The 13,304-nt window shown below is 39.7% G+C and overlaps 1 protein-coding gene across 1 annotated transcript; it reads left to right on the top strand.

The window, feature by feature from the left end:
- Window positions 1-346: 346 nt before the first annotated feature.
- ESM1 (endothelial cell specific molecule 1) lies at window positions 347-11,825 on the top strand. The gene is made up of 3 exons (XM_006268782.4): window positions 347-931; window positions 5,893-6,048; window positions 9,905-11,825. Exons 1-3 carry the CDS (start codon window positions 631-633, stop codon window positions 10,003-10,005), a joined length of 558 nt encoding a protein of 185 aa, XP_006268844.1. The 5' UTR covers window positions 347-630; the 3' UTR covers window positions 10,006-11,825.
- Window positions 11,826-13,304: the final 1,479 nt, after the last annotated feature.

Below are 13,304 nucleotides of genomic sequence, written 5' to 3' on the forward strand. Positions count from 1 at the left end.
TAAATGGCAAAATCATGTTTCCTTTTTCAAGTAACCGTCCACTTACTAATTGAGGAGACAGGAAAAGCTTATATTTAAACATGAGATTCTTACAGTACTGGTACAATTAGACATGGTTTTCCTCCTAGCTTCATAATCTCTGTGTGGAAGGCAAAGTGGGTCTATCTGTGATATGCCCGGTGTCAGGAGAGTTCCTGTCCTGAAGGAAGGTATGTAACCTACTGGTTCTTTTTTTGGTGGGGTTCTGTGTTTTGTTTTTGGCAGCCGTCCTTGAGCATTTGAGACGGATGTGAGAGAGTTTTTAGTCCTCATGCAAAACAACCAACTAAACATAACAGATTACATCAGCTCAGGCTTTTCAATTCCTGGATGGCAGCAGAGTGCTAATCCAGCCTTCATCCTGGATTTCATAAACTGCAACAAGGGAGGCTGGCAGGAGGACAGCACTCCCGGGTTGAGGAAACTGACGACAGGGAAGCATGTGGGCAACACACTGTATAAAGCTCATAAACGTGTAGGCTGATGTGCAGCTACTGCTTTGGATTCCTTACTGCTGCTTCCCTCAGTGCAGGACCACGAGGTTGAACATAGAACCTGCTCTTTGGAACTGAGCAATTATCATTGAGAAATATGAAGAGCTTCTTGTTTTTCACCATAATCCTGGTACTGGTGCACATCAGAACAGCTTGGAGTGCAAAATACGCCGTCGATTGTCCTGAGCCCTGTGACAGTAATGAGTGTAAAAGTACTTTGCGCTGCAAGCGAACAGTGCTGGATGACTGTGGTTGCTGCAGAGTCTGTGCAGCCACCCTGGGGGAGACTTGCTATCGCACTGTCTCTGGCATGGATGGTGTCAAATGTGGGCCTGGGCTGAAGTGCCAGTTTTACACTGAGGAGGATGACTTCGGTGATGAATTCGGTATCTGCAAAGGTAAACAATTTTCACTTGCATGTGTCTGCTACAATGTAGAGAGTGAGCTCTGCTCCCTGCAAATAAACCTTAAAGGTGGGATGTTCCATCTCAACCGATCTTCTTCTTAGCAGAGAAGAAGCAGAAAAGATCTTCTCAGATTAAAAGAGATTCTGTTTCAGAAGTATGGGGTGATCAATAGAAAACTATTCCTTTAATTTGGATTAGGAGATTTGTGAAGAAATATGAGAGGGTGTTCTTTTGATTAAGACTGGGCTGAGGCTCAAGATACCTGGGGGCTAAACTTGGTGCTGTCACTGATTTGCTGTGTGACTGCAGGCAAATTACAAAACCCCTCATTCTGTAAGCAGAATCATACCACCTTTCTTCACAAGAGCAGAAATCGCATAGCAGTGTGACCTGCAGCATTGTTGCCTTTATTTCTCTGTAAAATCTGTACAATGGGGATTATAAACTTCCTGGCCCTAGGGGAGTGGTGTCAAGATTAATTTGTTAGTGTCAGTGAGATGGACTAATATTTCAGTGATGGACTGATATTTCAGTGATAGCCTATCAGTCTAAAGAAAACTAATAAAAGATAGCAGGGGCCAAACGAACATCACTGCATTTCCATTGTTTTCAATAACATTACAGTAGAAATGCTGCGTGTGGCTTTCCTTCTCCATAGATCAGGATAGCTTCACTTCATCACATAAACATTTTGGTCTTATTAAGCTTTTAAAAGTGAAAAAAAATTGGCTTTGGATATATGAATTCTAAAATATGAAAATTGGCTTAGTGACATATGAATTCTAAATAAAATTACTTATGACCTAGCGAAGTAAGAATACAGTGGGTCAGTGTCTTTCATGTGTTAAGGTACCAGTGAAGTTTGTAGCTATAGCTTTTTGTCAGAAATAACTTCCATAACACTGAAAAAAATCTAAGTGGCTGTTACAGATCTCTGAATGCCCTGATAGAATCAGTTCAAAGTAATGGGTTAGAATCAGATCTTTCAAAAACACATGTAAATCAGCTGGCATATAACATACATATCTGATACATATAAAAAATTACTTATATTCATGTTTGAAGAAGTCAGTGCCCAAATCAGTACCCAAAATATTTCTGGAATGGATACAATATTTCTGGAATAAAATAAGTTTTGTTTCCATGGGCTATAAATTTCAGTTTGTATATCCTAGCTTAGCTTGCAGGTATCCATAAAAATCAGCATGGAATATCTAGTGTATTGAATATATTACAGTGCAAAATATTTTTTGTAATTTATATGAAAGTACTTGTAACAAATATATACTGTTGTTTATTCGTGGAAAGTTCTTTGTTACTGTACATTTATATATGGACAAAAAGCAATGCTGACAAACGAATCTCTGTCATACAATGAAATCTTGAACTAGGACTTAATATCTCTATACCTTAGCTTATTAGTTTGAAGTAGGCAAACTATGCACAGTACTTACTTCACAGCATTTCTGTGCAAATTAATCTTTGTAAAGTTCTTTTCATTCCTTGTATAAAAAGAATTAAATCAGTGAACAATATTACTGCTTTAATATCAAAATAGATTTCAGATGCCCGGACCTAGATATTTGCACTTTTACTAGGCATGTATCCTTTGAATTTTGTTCTGTTTTTTTTGTTATGACTCAGCTTTTGCTGAAGTCAACGGGAGTTCTGCAAGTAACTCCAGTCACCTCAGAATCAGGCTCTTACTGTACAAAGAAGCTGAGCAGAAAATGTGACTCAAATTTTTGAGTCCCTTAGAACCTGGACAAAAAACCTAAAATTGTAGATTAGTCCCAGATAGACATGTGTGTTGTTATGCCTAAATTCTATTTCCATTTTGTTCTAGAAAGATTCTCGTGCCAGTCTCCTCACCACAATGACTTGGCACCTGCCAGTAGTCTATTAAGCAAGGTGGCAGGATCTGTCACATGTGGTTAGAACTTTCTCTCATCCTCTTAAATGAATATCATGTGTGCAGGAAAATGGTTTGGTTTGGTAGTTTGTTTGGGTTTTTTTAATGTGAAAACTGGTATGCTAGAAAAGGCACCTGTAGGTCTCTGTACTTGGAGTGGCGAGGTCTGACACTTCACTCCTAGGGAAATTTGTTCTATCATCTAGGGCTGGCTTCTGGGAAAGCTCCATTCCTTGTACTCTTTCATGTATGAATGATTTTTTCCTTTAAAGCAAAAAACCCAATGTGCTGAGGTAGAGAGTTGTCAAACACAGTCTTCCCCTGGAAGTGGAAGAAGGTGAGCTTTTATCTATGCTGGATCTAGGTTGCAAAGCTCTGTGAAGATAAGGACCAAGATTTGAACCTGACACAGTGACTATATAAGCTCATACCTAGCCTTTGCTGTTAGATTGTCTAATCTCTGTTAGATTGCTTAGAAAACAAAAGTTTTGAACTGGACAGTAGTTGTCCAGAACTGATATATCCACATTGGGTTCCCAACCTTGGGTTGTTCACTACCTTTTTAGAAGCAAACACCCTGAGAATGCAGGTGGGCTTGTTGTTGGCTGGTTTGGGAGGAGCAGATCCAGGCTGTTACAGAATGTGTGTAATCTTTTCAGCAGTATAGTTGTAGTTCTCTGGAGTGCCGGGTGCTGGGTTCTCCTATGGCCTCTAGGCTTCCAGGACTGAGGAGGCAGTTTACCACCCTGGATAGCTCCTTAGGGCAGGATGTGGCAGCTTCAGTGGAGTTGGCTGTAATACAGCCTTGGCATGGGCTATATACATTATGACAAACCATGTAAGGCATTGTGGAGCCTGGACTATTCAAGAAATATTCAAGAAACTGAATATTTCTTGTTTCTTGTTGTGCAAGATCAGTTATTTTAAATATCAGATAATACCTTTATTTTTAACTTTAGCCCCCCTGTAATTGAACACTTACACTTAACATTTATATTGCTTTTAATGCAAGAAAAGACTACAAGTATAATGTTCTTCTTGTTCATCCTTCACAGGCAAAGATGATTGCATCCAGTGGGTGCGGGGAGGGGGGGAGGGGGGGGAAGAAGAGAGGAAATAGAAAAGAAATGGGAAAGAAACAGGGCAGGAGAAAGGAGAAAAGGGGAAAAAAGGAAAGAGGAGAGAAAAGAGAGAGGGAAAGAGAAGGGAATGGGGCAGAGGCTAGGTCGTGTGGGTATGTAACCCACAAGCTTGATCTTACCCTTGAACAATCTGCTGCAGCAGGGGCAGGAAAGAGATGAGAACTGAGTATGAGAGGTTTTTGTTTTCCTGGTCATGTGTTTCTTCATTGCTTCTGCCATGCATTGCTGTTCGAAGGCCAGTGCTCTGTTCTGGATTGATGACCTCCAGGATGGATGGTTGTGAGCGATTTGCTCTCATGGCTCCAGGTCAATGCTGAAACTCTTTAAGGACACCTTTAGGGTGTCCTTGTACTGCTTCTTTGGTGCGCTGCAAGAGTGTACTCCATTTTACAGTTCACTGTAGAAGATTTTCTTCGGCAGGTGAGTGTCAGGCATTCTTGAAAGGTGAAAGGAGGGTCAGGAGAATGATGGCATTGCAGTTTCATTGACATTCTGATGCCTCTGCAGTCCCAGACTGACTTATGGAGTCTGCCAAAGGCCATGCTAGCTTTCTCTAGTCTTGCGTTGACTTCATCATCGATGTGGACAGCACAGGAGAGCATGCTGCCTAGATAGACAAACTTGTCGACCATCAACAGTTGTGGGCCTGTAACTGATACGTGTGGCTTCTGGAGTGTTGTGTCAGGCACAGGTTGAAATATCACTTCGGTCTTTTTCATGTTAATAGTGAGTCTGAAGTTGTCACAGGCTGACAAGAATAGGTCCATGGACCATTGCATGTTGGTCTGTGAGCCTGCGCATAATACACAGTCATCAGCAAAGAGGAAGTAGCAAAATGTGGCTGTCCAGACTTTGGAGCTTGCTCAGAACCTGTGCAGGTTGAAGATGACTCCATCAAAATGGTACCTGATCCCCATACCAAGGTCATTGTCTTGGAAGGCATCCAACAGCATGGCAGAGAATACCATGCTGAAGAGGGTAGGTGCAAGCACACAGCCCTGCTTGACACCATTTGTGACTGGAAAGGTCATTCGCCATTTGCAAAGATGTGTGCCATCATGCTGTTTTGGAACTATTGAATCATATTGATGAATTTTCTGGGGCATCTGTACTTCTTCATGATTTCCCAGAGGGCTTCGTGTTTCACCATGTTGAAGGCTTTGATTAGGTCAATGAACATGCGGAGAATGTTGACGTTCTGTTCCTGACATTGTTCTTGAAGCTGCTGGGCTGCAAACACCATGTCGGTGGTTCTGCATCCTTTTCTGAAGCCTTGTATACATTATGCAGTATAATGTATAGCACTAGAAAATAAGGGAGATTTATTAACACTGCCCAAATACAACCAGAGTTGTGATAGAGAGGATGGAGACTCATTGTTCTCTACATTCACTGGTGACAGGACACGAAATAATGGCCTTAAATTGTAGCAAGTGAGTTTTAGGTTGGACATCAGAAATAATTTTCTAAGTCTGAGAGCGATTAAGAACTGAAACAGATTATCTAGAGAGGAAGTGGAGTTTCCATCACTGCAAGTCTTTAAGTGCAAGTTAGGCAAAAATTTGTCTCGGATAGTTAGATCCTGAGCTAAGCAGAGGTTGTCTTAGATGACCTCTTGAGACTTCTTTCAGCCCCTTGATGAAGACTTTTTTTTTTTAAGTGATTATTTCACATATTATGACTCTTGAAAGATGTAACATGTATAATGCATGTACATTATGTAATGTAATAGTGAATATAATCAGTAAGCTATTTGAAGCAAAGTTTGTCATTTTAAAATGCTTCAATACCAAACAAAATTATTTTAAGAATACAACATCCATAAGATTAAAAATACTAGTAACAGGCCTACCCATCTCAGGATTCGGTATATACATTTCTAATTTGTCTTCTTTCAGAATGTCCATACGGTACCTACGGAATAGAATGCAGAAAAACTTGCAACTGTCAGTCTGGCATCTGTGACAGAGTAACTGGAAAATGTTTGAAGTTCCCATTTTTCCAACTCTCTGCTTCAAAGCCTCCAAACAGACGAAAAATTATTTCATACACTGGTAAGATTTGATGAGATATTTGATTTTAGTGGAAACTCCTATGTATGTGATCTACCAGCACACTGCATTTTCTGTGAGTTTTATGTACAGTGATGGAGCTACACAAAGAAGTAATAGTACATACACTTTTTTTTGTTTATTATTAAGGGCTCATATTAACATTCATTAAATTTGCCAAGAATTTCCTCTGGGTATATCCACCCTATAGGTGTAATATATAGTAAATAGCATGCATTACAATCTTAGAGTGAGTAAGGTAGTTTATCATTTTGCACATCTTGGGCCATCTAAGATCAAAGGTTTGCCAAGCATAGCTATTGTGGCTCTGTGTGACTTTTTCATGTCTTTGGTCAACATAGCAATGTTAGCAAAATCCTTGGTGGGGATGCAGCCATCCTGACACAATGGGACTTCTGATGGTTTGGTTTATGTCACTTGGGGAGTGGATGTAACTGTCTCAAGCCATTCTGTCATAATATATCACGCCTTCTTGAAGAGGACTCCACCAACAGAGATATTCTGGTATAGCTATAAAGGCAGAAGTTGTATAGTATAGAGAAACCCTGAGGAAGGAGTTGGATCTGGAAAACAAAAAAACCCAGATGTGTGAAAACTACAGTTGCCTTGTTCAGTGTTGAGGTTATGTCACATATTAGTTACCATGGGTGACATTCTGTTCCCTTTCTTGTAATCCAAGTGTCCTATTTTTGGGGTGTTTATGTGGCATTTTTGCATGGGTTCACAGATCCAGGAACAGAATTACACTTAGCTAGGAATTCTATTCCTGGATCTATGAATCTGTGCACATAGGGCGTGTCTACACGTCTCTGTACAGTGACGTTGCTACTGCACCATGCTTTATAATTTCTTTCAGAAGTACTAAAACATGGCACAGTATGAGTGGTTACTGCGCTGTGCATGTGGCACATGGGTAAATTTCACCACTATGTCACCAGAGCAGTATGCTATACCCAGGGAGTGTGTTGCTAGTGATGTAGCTGGCAACCACGTGTAGACGCATGTGATTGCTACATCACCATAGCATGCTGTACAGCAACGTAGCCTGTCCCTATGTCACCATAGGGCAACATGTAGATGTGCCCATAGACAACTATGTGCATGCTCAACCTGGGCATATACAATGGAACCTGGGACATCTAGTGGCCTCAAATGCCAAAAATGTAGTTGACCAAAACCCACAACTACTGGAAATTAGGTTCAGAAAAAGGGGGGAAGGAGGGAGAGACATCTTATTCTCAAATAGCTGAGTAACTAGGATACTCTTTTGAGAAGCTAGAGGACCTAGTTCCTAGGCCTCCTACACCTAAAGGGGTTTGACTTCCCAGCAGAGGATTACCATACCATCTCAGCCGTTATCCAGATCCTTCTCTGGTGCTCCTTTTGAAGCTGTCCCTCCTGAGCTCTGAGTGGGAGGTTTGTGAAAGATACCTGGGGCCAGGGGGAAGAGAATAAGCTAGAATGTAAGTGGCTCAGTGTGGTGGGTGCTAGCTTGGAAGGGAGGAGGCCTTGCATTCTAGCCAAGGATCTTGCTTCTAGAAGCAGAAGCTTTCCCCCCTCTACTGCCGTCCATCCAGTACCATACCATACCCAGGAGTGCAAGCAGTGGCGGGAGCCATCCTCCCCCCATTCCTGCAACCCCCAAAGAAGCTGCTTGTGGCTCCATCCTATGCCCTGCCCTGACTGGGCAGCACCTGTTGGCGCCCCTTTGCTTCGACACCCAGGGTGGTTGCCCCACTTGCCCCCCCCCTTGCTACGGTATTGCCTCCATCTATATTTTCCAGTGAGTATACTGGTGGCCCAACTTCAAAAGGATGTTGGAGAAGGGGTCTGGGAAATATCTGACCAATGGTGTAATAGTCAGGATGTTATACATGGAGTTACAGAAAAAAACCTTTGATAGAAGCTGTAGTAGGCAATAGCTCTAGCCACTCATCTGTTGGGACCAAAAGATGGAAGGTCTCTCTCATTTTGTTGCCAGTGGGTGCATCTACACATGAAATTAATGCAACACAATAAACTCCAGCACATATTATGGGGAAAAAACAGAATGTCACCTCATGCATTAGCTCCAATGTGGTAATAAAAACACCATTTTTCTGATGAAGGCAGAAGCAACTTTACACATGCTTTAATTTCTTCAGTGAACAGCTTTATACATTGAATTAGCATAGTCACATATCATCACACAACATATAGCCCAACTACCATGAAATATTAGGAGAAACTTGTAAGTGAAAATAATATTATATTATGGTCCCTGGCATTCATTCTATTTAAAGATTATACAGATAGCTGAATCTGCTTCTGCCATATCTTTACAGAGTTTTTACAATTTTTGGACATTTTGGCATGGCTGGGAAAGTGGCTATGCAAAACATGGAATTGCAAAGGCTTGTAACTATAGAGAAAAAAGTGAGCAGAACCAATTCAAATCTCAAAGCTTTGGATTCTTTTCAAGCATATTGTGAACCAAATCCTCAAGCAGTTTATTCACACTAGTTGGGTCTACACAGAGGGCGCATCTACATGTGATGGCACATGACTGTAGCAACATGCTATGGTGACCTAGCATCCACTGGTGTCTACATGTGACCAGCAGCTATGTCACTGTAGCAACATGCTCTCCCCTTATAGTCCTTCACTATGGCAAAGTAGCTGCTAAAAATAACCATGCGCAGCACATACGGTGCAGCACAGGTTGTTACTGCACCATGATTTAGTACCTCCAAAAGGAAGTACTAAATCATGGCACAGTAACAACGTTGCCATAACGATACGTGTAGACGTGCCCAGAAGGTAGGAGCAAAGTAATGCATACACAAAGGCAGCAACACTGTACTTTACATCATGCAGCAGAAAAAAATCGAAAGCCAAATATACTGTGGTTGGAAAGGAATAAAATACAAAGCATGAAGGGATAAAATCCTAACTCTGTACAAGCGAATGGAAAAACTCTCAGGGTGTGCATGGATGTTTGGTTCCCTGGGAACAAGTAGAAGCAGTGCACCTTGTGTCGCCCCTACTTGTCCCTGGGGAACGCCCATGCCATGTGCTTTGGCATGTGGCAAGTTGCCCCAGGTGGGGTAGGGGAGGCTGGGGCCAGCACTGTGCTGGCCCCAGAAGCCTTACCTTGGGTCCTGGGGGCATCCTGGGGCTGCAGCCGTGGCGATTCTGCCATGTGGAACCTAGCTGGCAGCGAAGCACAGCTCCAGGTGACCTGGCTCTGCTTTTCAGCAGTGTGCGCTGGCCAAGTGTTCATTGCTCCACTTTTTTCTGTGTTTTTTTTGACCCCTGGCTATCCAGGGGTCAAAAAAACCCGTGGGAAAAACACAGTGCAGAGCATGCCCTTGCAGCGTGGAGAACACTGGACTGTGCGGGATGTGGCACTGCAAGTGTGTTTGCAGTGCCACGTACTGCATGGCCACGCTTGTCTGGACACACCTTCAGTGTCTTTAGTGGGCCCAAGAATTCATTCCTGATATTTTTTTTACATTGTCTAACTAGTATTTAAATTGAGGATCAGCAGTATTTAACAAATTTCATCATAATATCATCATGGAAGTATCAAGAAAAGGAACACAGTTACCATGGGAAACTGAATTTAGATCTGTTCACACTCTGTCTGGGCTTAAACTATTACACCACATACCTTCCAGGGCATAATTTTGGAAAAACAGTGCAAATAGATTACTTTATAGGAAAACAGATAAACTAATGAAAGATGAATTATTAACAAAAAAAATTCAGAAGTGTTTTCAACCTTACAGTTATAGCTATATAAAAATATTTTATTCAACCAATATACATGAAATTAACTTTCTTTTTTAACTTTCAGATAATGACATGGCATCAGGGGATGGTAATGCTGTCAAAGAGGAGTTTGTCAAGGAGAAAGGAATTGACTCCCCAGTAATGAAATGGTTAAACCCTCGCTGATATTTACTCAACTTACAGGACTCTCAGATGAATGCATTCCTCAGAGATGGTTGAATATACAACAGCACAATTTAAAAAGACAGTATATCTAGAGCATATGAAATTATAATCTCTGAAGACCAGTTGTGATTCTATGCATCATCAGAAAAAATGTTTACTTATGAATAGACTGTACAGTGTATATGATTTTTTATATTTGTTTTGATAAGTATTTGAACACTAAAAGATATTGTGGATTGCTGAATGTATAGTAATATTGAAAAACCAAGCCGAGATCCCTGCATTTATATGTAGCTAAAGAGCCCTTCCTCCAGGCTCTTGGTAGAAAAATCCCATTAAACTCAATGGAGATTTTTGATGTGTAAAACCTGCTGTTGTGGAGCCAAAGTTCTAGCGATGCAACTCAACAAAAGCTTGAAAATCCAAAGCTAAAAATTGATGTGCTTGACTCACACCAGCAAAATAATATTATAAAGGGCACAATGGTGTGAATTTGATAAATCAACATTCATTTTGAATATTCTGGTTTTTTTTAGTTTTGTGACAACTAACAGGATGTTAACATATTTCTACTTTGACAGAAATCATTATCATATAGCCTTCTACAATGTGCTTATCTTACCTGAGCCTGTGTAAAATCATAGTATTACGAAATATTTCTGAAATAAGAGTGGCTTTTGTGTCCAATAGATGGCAATATCTTTGAAGGAGCATTGGAGTATCAGCATAAATAAGCATTTATCAGTAATACAAGTTTCTATACAAGGAACTGGAATTAAAGAAGCTATTTAGGATTACTTAAATTTATCTATTTTTTATCTATTTTTTGATCTACAAGCATTTCTTAGTACACAACCTTCAACCCCTTACTCACATGAGTCATCCCTATTCATGCCAGGGATCTCATTTAAATAATGGAACTACTTCATGGGAGATTGTAGGAGTGGCTAATTAGTCTATATTTGGCATATAGCTGACACTTTGCAAAAGTCAATGACATTATGATTTATTAATACATTTTTAAAAAGCCAGGTCCCTAGACACAGTAAATATATTGTTACTGAGATGGAGCTCACATGGTCTGAGGACCAGGCTCATAAAATACATCAGCCTTCATTCTCTTTCAGTTTAAATCAATATGAGTTCTGTCATCAACTTCACTGAGAGAAGGAGTAGATCACACTGGCAGCAATACAGCATCAGATGAAAGCACATTTAAAAGAATGCAGCTAAAGAACACCCCCCTCCCCCAAATGTTCTTAAGGTATAACACTGTACCCAAAGCCCATTAAAATCAGTTTGATTGTTTCTGCTGACTATAGTGAGCTTTAACCAGGCCATAAAAAGACTAGTAGCAGAAAACATCCACAAACTAAAATGAAAAAATGTACTCTCTCATTACAGTGCCATGAAAAGCAAATCCAAGGTTGACATATACCATGTCTTAGATGGGACTGCATTTTTATGTTTGAGAAGGAGGTATTAATGGAAAAAGTGTCAGTCACAACAATAGTGGTACAGACAATATCACTGCAAAATGCTGTATAGCTGTGGAATACTGACATGCCACTGAAATGATTCTATATGTATTGCTGCCAATAGTGATTTCTGCCTTGACTTCAATGAGAAGAGGCTTATACCTGCCTTCTTCTAGTAGACTGGAAAAGTTATTTAAAGAATGTCGTAGATATTAGTATTTACTTACATGAAATGTTTTTTTTTATTTGCATCAGTGTCATGAATGTAAATCTAATAAGCTGTTGGGTTTTTTTAAAGTATATGTTTATTATTGTTCAATAATTAAAAAAAGTATAACTGTCTTTTGTGTCCATCTTGAATCATACTGTAAAATAGACACTGGCATAAGAGGTGTTGCTATACATACAGCAAATTACCGGCATACAATGGACAAAAATTTGGTTCCAGATCCATAAAGATTATTTAAACTTTAATAAGGTTCAAATCTAGCAAAAAAAATAGTGGATGCAAACAATTCCAAATGTTTTTAGAACATCTATTATTTACTGTTTTCCCATCAAATTTATGAAATTTCTTTAACTTTTCCCACTAGCTCTCGTCAAGGGAAACAGGGGTCAGCTAATTTAAAAAAAGTATTAGTAACCAAAATAGGTTCCAATGGAACATTATGAAGTGAGCAAACACTGTCCTTTATACCTAAAAAATTCCAATCTTTGTGACCATCAAGGAGAATGATTGGTAAAAAAGCAATTCAGATACTATTTTTTGTATTCATTTTTTTGTTATTCAGCAATTAATTTTTTGAAATGAAATCTTCATATTTTCCCAAGTAGGAAGCAACTATGACCACCTGAAACCTGAGATCCTGCTCCTGCCTTTGTTTCAAGGTAATTTGCATCATCGCAGATCCTCACAGGAGGTGAGAGGCTCCATACCAGCAATGAACTGACTGCCCAGAGGAGTTTTCCATCTATTGACTCCTCTGTGAAATCCTGTGAAATATGAACTTTCATTTCTACCCAGGAGAACTTTTACAATCTTTTCTCCAATGCCTGATGTGTTTGTGCCCGAAAGCTTGTGGTTAAAGAACTTTTTTTGCAAAAATCTTTTTGGTCTAATAAAAAATATCATCTCTACTATGAGTCCTGATTCAGATACTAGTGCAGATTCATGAACCAGGTAGCATTTTTACCATTGGGCTGCTTAACACTGGAGAAGTAGATAGCACTTTTACCACTACTACCCATAATAACAATGAAAAAATGAAAGCCAGGAGACAAGTATAGACCTTGCTGGAGTAAAGCAAAACTAAGGTTAACTTAGCAGGTTAGAACACTCACAATTTGGATTCATTTTGAATTGTTTGCCAAATCCCTAATTTGTTTGTCTCATAAAATGCTCACTGCCTAAGCTGGGATAGTACAAACTAGCATATTTTATGTTGGCTTTGACTTCCTGCCATGTGGTACTTACAGTGTTTGAGGTTTAACACTATTCTAAAATGCTTAAAACAACAGTTAATAAATATTTTGTTCATAAAAGAGAAGCTGGTTAGCTGCATGTTAAAAATGATCTAATTCAGGGTTTTCTGTTTTTTTCATTTTCACTTTATTTCTGTGCTGTTGAAATAGAGGTAAAATTAAATCACATTAAAATTCACTTTCCATTAATCATTTAGAATAATTGTGTTGCCTTCTTGATTATAAGTTTTTGTTAGTTTACTTCCCTTCATTTATTTTCTGTCCTTTCCTCCTGCTGCCTTCACATTTGTCATTACCCTTCCTGCTCAGTTTTTCCTTTTCAGATCAGCACTTAGTATC

The sequence above is a fragment of the Alligator mississippiensis genome, chromosome 3 (assembly GCF_030867095.1).
Source record: "Alligator mississippiensis isolate rAllMis1 chromosome 3, rAllMis1, whole genome shotgun sequence".
Taxonomy (NCBI): Eukaryota; Metazoa; Chordata; order Crocodylia; family Alligatoridae; genus Alligator; species Alligator mississippiensis.

Bases quoted from the DNA above. Each gene is read 5' to 3' on its own strand.
- ESM1 (XM_006268782.4), top strand. From the start codon at position 631: ATGAAGAGCTTCTTGTTTTTCACCATAATCCTGGTACTGGTGCACATC. The intron at 932-5,892 runs GTAAACAATTTT...GTCTTCTTTCAG, and splicing joins TGAATTCGGTATCTGCAAAG to AATGTCCATACGGTACCTAC. The intron at 6,049-9,904 runs GTAAGATTTGAT...TTTAACTTTCAG, and splicing joins AAAAATTATTTCATACACTG to ATAATGACATGGCATCAGGG.